General features: G+C 43.9%; 1 protein-coding gene across 6 annotated transcripts in view; it reads right to left on the bottom strand.

Annotated features, from left to right (window-relative positions):
- LOC107266918 (optomotor-blind protein) overlaps positions 1–7,808 on the bottom strand; it is a 52,860-nt gene that overhangs the window by 41,129 nt on the left and 3,923 nt on the right. For all 6 annotated transcript variants that reach the window (XM_015737949.2, XM_015737952.2, XM_015737950.2 and 3 more), the window contains exon 2: positions 3,499–3,829. In XM_015737949.2, coding sequence (XP_015593435.1) covers positions 3,499–3,829 — 331 coding nt within the window. The remainder of the gene's footprint in view (positions 1–3,498; positions 3,830–7,808) is intronic.

Here is a 7,808-nt window from a genome sequence, read left to right as displayed (position 1 = left end):
CCTAGAAGGAAAAAAAAAAAATACGTGGGGTGCGTTTGGTGTGGGATCTAATGGTGTTATCAGTTGGAGTGGGACAACGGAAGAGTGCGGAGGGTTTATCCTCGCTGTAGCGCATTACCAACCGGCTGATCTTGTTTGGCGCTAGATGAGGAGGACGATGATACTAGGATTCGTTTTACTGCCGTTTCGCCTTTCTCTCTCTCTCTCTCTCTCTCTCTCTCTCTCACTCTCTCTCTCTGTCTACGCTATTTGTTCTTCGCTCTGTCTCTCTCGTGCCCTCTGATCTCTCTCGATACGTCTCCCGACTCCGTCTTCCTCTCGCTCACTCGTGAGTTCCCCTCTCGCTCTTTTCTCACTCATCCCTTCCCGACTGTTGGGCAAGATCGATGACTGAGACCTCGCTTACCCGCGGCGAATTGATTGGGCACGCTCGCCCCGGGGACAACGCGTGGCCCGCGCCACGAGATTTCACATGCACGCGTACATCCCACATGCGCTACCGTTAAAGCGGCCGTGATTCCTGGACGAGCGCGGACGTGTGCCGTGTAGGTCGGGACTAGGAGAAGGACAATAGGGAGCTCCTCAAACGTCGGCTAGATTTTTAAATACGTCGTGAAAATAGCTCCGACGCACCTCACTATTGTTACACAGCTACTCCGAAGACTACTCGATAAACGTCCGCGTGTGACACACTTTGTATAGGGAAGTTTAACGAGGGGCCTATAAAACGTTAAAATTACCTGTTATACTGCAGCAGACGAGCAATTATACGAATGGGCCCAATATAGGTAAAAAAAAAAAAAAAAAAAAAAGAGAGAAACATCAACCAGACCCCTATAATGGGCCCAATATAGGAAAAAAAAAAAAAAAAAAAAAAAGAGAGAAACATCAACCAGACCCCTATAGTAGTAGGCGCGAAGAGCGGAGCTTAAGATTGTGGAAAGAGAGCATCATGAATGGCTGGCAATTTTGGGCCCACTGTATCAGGGAACGGTATAAACTAATTCGAGAGACGCGAAGGTAGGGCCCACTCGAGTATCGTGATACTACAGAAAAGCATGCCTGAGTGAGGCCCACCGCGAGTGTATTGGGTCCTGTGGCTGTAAGATGCAGACCGGAGCATATACATATATACATATATATAGATATCCAGTAGGATCAAACTGGGCCCCAAGGGTAGATACTCCGAGGAAGGAGTGGTAGTAGGTTTTCGCAAGGGGCCTCACGGTAATATCTCGTTTAGAAAGATTACAGGTTCCAAGAGGCTGCCAATGTATAAAACAAACATCGTTAACCGAGACCTATACTTAAGACCATCATCCTTCTTTCTTGGCCTCGCTGTAGCCTCTCGTTCGCATCCCTTAACCCCCCTCTTCCTTCTTCCCCTCCCCCCTCCCCCCCTCGACATCTTCCTTTTCTTCTTCTTCCACTTCCACTCACGCTGCATTATTCACTCCGTACCATGCACTCACGGTAACCCACGGGGCCCGCGCTAGTCACGAGGTAAGGCCCACTTCGTGCACCTATATATATATGTATACAAGCATCCCAATCTGGACCCGTTCAGGAGTGCGCATACTATGACGAAGAAAGTGAAAGAAAAAGTTTTACCCTCACTACACGTATCAATCTAACCCATGGCTACCCCACGTACTATATCTATACGTATATGTACATCGGTACCCCACCCCCACCCGACTACGCATACGATCACGCACGTGCGTATACGTACGTTTATGACGTATCTGCGCACACCGGGTACGGTATTGAGATGTACGCCATGGCAGGATGGCCAACCTCAACTCGACCGTAATTACCAACCTGACTATACCTACGTGGCTCCTCGGCATTAACCATTATAAGAATCGTCTTTTATCTACGCTCACAGTATATGGCTTCGGCTTTGATTTCGATAGGCCGGTACGATTTATTGATATCAAATTGATTTGGCAGCATCCCTTATCGCGCGGGCAAAGCGATTCAATTAAAATTCTCGAATTTCACTGTCGATGACGATTTCGTCACGGGGTATCTTTGATTAATGTTAATTTATCAAATTACATCTTACCGGTAGGTGACGGCATCGTATACATAACGCATATTCACGCTCGTAAGACTTTTTCGGTATATACCCTGTGTACGTTATTGCATATGACTGCTCACTGACTGGCGATATAATCATAAAAAATGGAGGATTGTATGCCTCGCTGATTCTCGGTGTATTTGATCGTTCTGGGTATTAAATCTGTATGTATACGTATACGGACATATACAACAGATACAGTTTTACCTGGGGATGTATAGAGTCGTGGAATCGTAGGGGTTGCTGTTGTTGTTATTATTATTGTTTACAGTGGCTCGATATTTAAATAAATCAAAATCATGCCGTATGGCAAAGGGGGGCGGTGAGTACGGTAGAAGGGGTGGTACCACGGGATAATTGTTCTCTGTCGCGCATAGAGGGGTTTGTAGGAGGTAGAGATTTTTTAAAAAAAAAAAAAAAGGTCACAAGAAAAAAATAAGGGTTGGGGGGTCAGAGTTAAAGAACTTTGAATTGCTTGCCCGGTATCAGAGCTAAACTCATCCAGATATCTTTATAGGGGTTGGTACGTGCTTCTTATCCTGGAATGGAATATTTTTCAACCCCTTACCTTTACCCGGTATCTATATCTATATGCACACAGCTGTATGTCTGTTTGGTACTATGCGAAAGTACACGCACTCGTACTACCTGCACTCCATTCTGTATTGTTACTTGGCTATACGTAAGGACGCGGAAGTACGTTAACGTGGAAAGAAGCGAAGAAAAGAAGCCCAACGAGAAGTGGAATTGCAGGAGAAATACTCTCGAAAGCTCAGCCAGCGGCATAAATTCGCAAAGAGTTCGATCGTCGGAAGGTTTCAATGAATTATAGAGTGTGCCTATACTGCTTACAACCTACAACCTACAACCCGCAGTCTACTACTTAAAGCCTACAGTCAATGCATCCACAGCGCTGGGTGGTACCTTTTGTATACCATAGCGGGCTATGTGGTAATACCTCCTACTTTCCACCATTCTGTCTTATACATACGTCAAATACTTTTGCACGTCCCATTCTTCTTACTGGGTAACGAACGTCCCTTATAGTCGGACTGTGGGACATCCAATGATCGCTGTCTTATTTTTTTTCATACGTTCAAGGTAAACAAGTCAGGGCAATATTTTTCATGAGATTTTACCTTTATGCGAAAACTGAATGTTCTATCGTGAAACGAGCTACCAGTTTTGTTTTTGACGCTCGGTATTTTCGTGTGGTATATCGGGGGAATGATGATTTTCTTTTCTCAGGGATTTTCATGCCATTCAATTTAAGGCTCGGGTGGTTTAAATGGGTATACGCGTGGTAGAACGTATGCGGTTATGGTTTTTGCAAATGTTTGTGCGTTTGACTTTTATGAGTAAAAAGTTTAGAAAATTATCTGATTTTTTTAGGCGAAAACATATTTGGGACTTACCGGCCACTTTTCGTGATTACCATCTCGGTGCCCAATTTGTGAAATTTTTCCCAAAGTTCCTTCCCTTCCAAAGTGACTTTTGGATCATCGACAACCCCATCCTCTTCGGGATGATGAGGTGGTACCAGAGGATGATGAGGCCCCGCCAGAGGATGATGAGGCGCCAGTGGATGCGGCGACGAGTGCAGCATGCCCGGGGGCAATGGGGGCCTTAAGGGCCTCATGCCTGGTGCACCGGGTCCGCCCTGGTGATGATGATGCAACGCCGCGGCCGCCGCCGCCAGGACAGCCGCGTGGGCCTCCTCCGGCGTGTGGGGCCCTAGGCCCAAACCTGAAAGTCAAAGAAAAATTCATTAGGCCCTACAAACCGCTAAGTGGAGCAAACACTTTGCCTTCTATTCGGATCAATTAACGTTGATTTAACGTGAGATTACGTAATTCGGGCCCAATTAACTTCTCCCTCTCACGCGTTACATCTATGTACACGGATAAACGTGATTCCACGAAAACGTCAGATTTTCGAACCAAAATCTAAGTACGAAATTACGCTCGCGCGTCCCCTGTGCGACCGATCGAAAAGTTTTATCGTCAATTCTCAAGAGCCACGATGATCTCCTACTGTTGTATACATGAATAAATGAAATGCCCGCAAAGTCCCTGGGGGCCAAGTTTTACCTTTCGTCTACAATGGACTTTGACTCAAGTTCCGAAGAATAAGTTCTCGCCATTTCTTTACCCTGCGGCCGTAGTCTCTTCTTCTCTTTATTCCTTCTCCCGTTCCTATTACCCATTGTTCCTTAAGTTTCACTTCCATCCTCCTCGCCCGTTTCCATGGAAGTTTTTCGATGGCCGCTCGAGAATATCGAGACCATTGCCGTCACGATAGAATTGACGAAGTCGATTCGCGGGTCAATCGAGCCGATGAATTCTACGATTTATGCACTACGCGATCTCCGCGTCTACACGCGTACATAGTAAACGCGTGACAGTTGCATCCACACATGTCGCGTACATTTAGCAATGTCGGAACGACAAATTATTTTCCTTAGCATGACACACATATGCGAACTACGTGTCAAGAATTCAAAGCCTCAACCGTATCGTTGAACAATACAAAGTTTTCCAGTAAGAAAATGTCACAATAGGTACACGTGGTAAAATAATTTATCAAAATTTTTTTTTCAAATTCTCAAATTTTCATTCTCGTCTCGCCAATCGACAGTCTGAACGATCATCGATTATAAATGTAACTATCAGAAGTTTGACATACGTGCACACGTGCTACCTCCAAATGTCAATCCAGGACCTCCACGCTTACGTTGTCCTACGGAAATGTTTCAGCACCAAGAAAAGTGCACAAGCACCAAAGTTTCTCAAGCTGAATAATTTCCCTGATATTTTCTTATACCTCGTGTATAAGAACGTGGCATATAAAAGTTTCGTCCTGTTCTTAAGGTTAGCTTTTAGATCGCAAATGTTTTCCACCCTGTCGCGTTGTAGTTGTATGAGAGAAAAAAAAAGTTTAAAAAGTAGAACAAGCACGATGCCCTGTTTAGAGAACTGCGCATTGCTAACTGTATATACATGGTATCCGTTATGCCACTGAATAATTTGCATTGTTCCGTATCATCGAGCATTACGTATACTTTAATGTTATTTATGTCTACAGAGGCAGTGACTTTCACGCGCGGATAGTCGATCGCCGCGAAGCCTAAGGTGCATTAGGAGTAACGTGTTTCGCGGCGCATCTTCGTAATTTCGGATCGAGGCGCTGTAACGTGCGTAACTGAAAGTGCCTTCGTGTCTTCTGTATTTTCGCCAGTGGCATGTGTCGAGAAGATACGTGGAAAAGGTACGTAAATTAGAATCGCAGGAATGCAACCGAGGGAAATCATGTACGCGTTTCGCTCGGGTCGATCTGTATTTTTCCTTCGACGGGGTAAAAATCGCGGAAAAAGCTAAAGCCAGAATTATCATAAGTCACGCGATAAAAGTGGAGAGTTTACGCGCGCGCGCGCGCACCGATACCCACATGCCGGGGCATTTCGTTTAAATTCACATTTCAAAATGGCCGCCGTGTCGTACGAGTCGTGGATACTTAATTTTGGACACACTGTATAATGCGTTTACGGCGATACACCTTCTTTTTTTTTTCCTCAAATTTTATTCCCTCGGTCTGACTTAATTGTGTTTTTTAATCTTCCTTGAAAATTCCATTTTGATTATTTTATTTATCGTGCAAAAATTCACGAGCTTGAAAACGCACCCGTCGCTTCAATGGACTGGCTGATACTGGGCGATTAATTTCGCGACCGCAAATACTGTCCAATCCACATGTAAACGGACCGGAGCTCGCGGTCGGCGCGTACACGTCGATCCAAAACTATTGATTGCCGTAAAACGTAGGAAAAATTTTATACGCTGTGAAGTTATTAAAAAAAAAGTCAAGGCTCGAAAAAAAAAATCTCATTTAATTTTTATTACCGATAACAAGGACTGACTGGACCGATGATCTGTTTCTTGAGTATATTTATAATTTTTCGATTTTTCATTTTTCTACATTTTCCAAAAAAAAAAAAATCGTAGCAACGCTCGGTGTGCAATGAGAAAATTTTGAAAGTGGTGGTTCTTTTTTTTTTCTACGTTAATTAAAAACCCAAGCGAATTCGTCGCTCGATGAAAACTTCGCCTTGTTCCCGTAGCTTTGGCTTAATTAAGGGACTGGGTAGAATTTTAGAAACACTGCACCAGCGGTTTTTTTACAGTTGTAGGAGAAGCATTTAAAGAAATAGCAGAACGGAGTAGACCAGTCAGGAAAGTGCAAGGGGAAGTAAAAGTGCCGAAAAGGTCGGAGCAAAGAACGACATTGATAAATGGAAGAAAAAAAAAATAAATTTTTTTCCACACTCAAAAAAAGGCCCAACGATTACAAATCCGCCGGTTTTGAGTTTGAATTACAAATTTTCGAACAATCCCATACACTCAAGGTGTCTGATAGTCGTGCAGTTGGCAATTGTCAAAGATTTGGCAGAAGCGAAAATCCGAAATAAATACGCAGGCTAGAAACAGACAAATATATATACATACATACATACATATATAAATATGTATATACAAAATGCAAGGGAGAAGGATGGTGCGTATCGTTTAATCGTTGGCAATTTATCGTCAGACTCGACCAAGTCGCGTTAGTTTATTATCAAAAATAATAAACAAGCCCCCGTTCGTCATTCGTTGAAAGGATAAATGCGTAGCAGCAAACTACACGCGAGCGATAAAGCCTGCATTTCAATCGACTCGTGTATACAAGCTGATTACAGCCAGGTGAAAAAAATATCCGATTGAATTAAACAGCCCACGTGTAAGTCCCAAACGGGGAAGAACGTCGGATTAACAGCCATAATAGACAGCCGGTTGCGCACGCGTGATTTTTGTAAAGACGAATAAAAGAAAAGGAGGAGGGAGGTAGGCAAAATTAAAAAAAAAGAAAATTCCTCCAATCTCCTCACAGACCGATCAGTCCTACGTCACGGACGTCGTCCCGTAAACCCTGAGCCACGCGTGGGTTAACACCCAATCCACGTCGGACGGATCCTTCAGTAGCTTTACGTCAGACATTTGTGATGTACCGCATTGTCGAAAATTTTTCCAAAAAATATGTCCATTCCCTTAATTTTCTATTTTTATAACGTTTTGAGAAAAATAAAAATTTTTTTCAAAATTTCATACAATTTTTTTTTTTACCAAGCAAGTTGGGCCCATGCACCTAAGCAAGGCCCATCATTTTTCTCGCGCAATGACATTTGCGCCTTGAAGCCATAAGCCTTGGCTTCCCTTTGCCTCCCGCACGTATACACGCTAATTATCCTGCCGGGCCCCTCTTATACAAGGGCCCGAGATCTTTCGCACGGAAAAGATACACGAAGCATACACGTGTAGATACAAGATCGTGACCGGTACTCGCGATAAATTCGAATTATACGTATCTGCAGCCGCCGAATGTAATGCGAATACGAAATGAAACCAATGCCATTCGCCATAGTGAATTTCTACCTCCGGTTCTCTCCTCATCGCCACCACGCTATCCGTTCTTCCTAGTGCCCCTATACCTAGTTCCGTAAAAGCCATGAAAATAACCGAGGAAAACTTTCTTTGTGCAGATAAAAAAAAAAAAAGATGAAAAAAAATTATTTCAGGCTAAACAGTCACGTAAAATCACATTGTTTTCAACATTTCACTTTTGTCCACTCTCATTGGTCGTTCTCTCTCTCTCTCTCTCCCCCGCCATCCCACCCCACTCACATCTCCCC

This window comes from Cephus cinctus, unplaced genomic scaffold, assembly GCF_000341935.2.
Source record: "Cephus cinctus unplaced genomic scaffold, Ccin1 Ccin1_scaffold0330, whole genome shotgun sequence".
In the NCBI taxonomy this organism is placed as follows: Eukaryota; Metazoa; Arthropoda; class Insecta; order Hymenoptera; family Cephidae; genus Cephus; species Cephus cinctus.
This window is presented reverse-complemented; position numbering and strand designations above follow the sequence as displayed.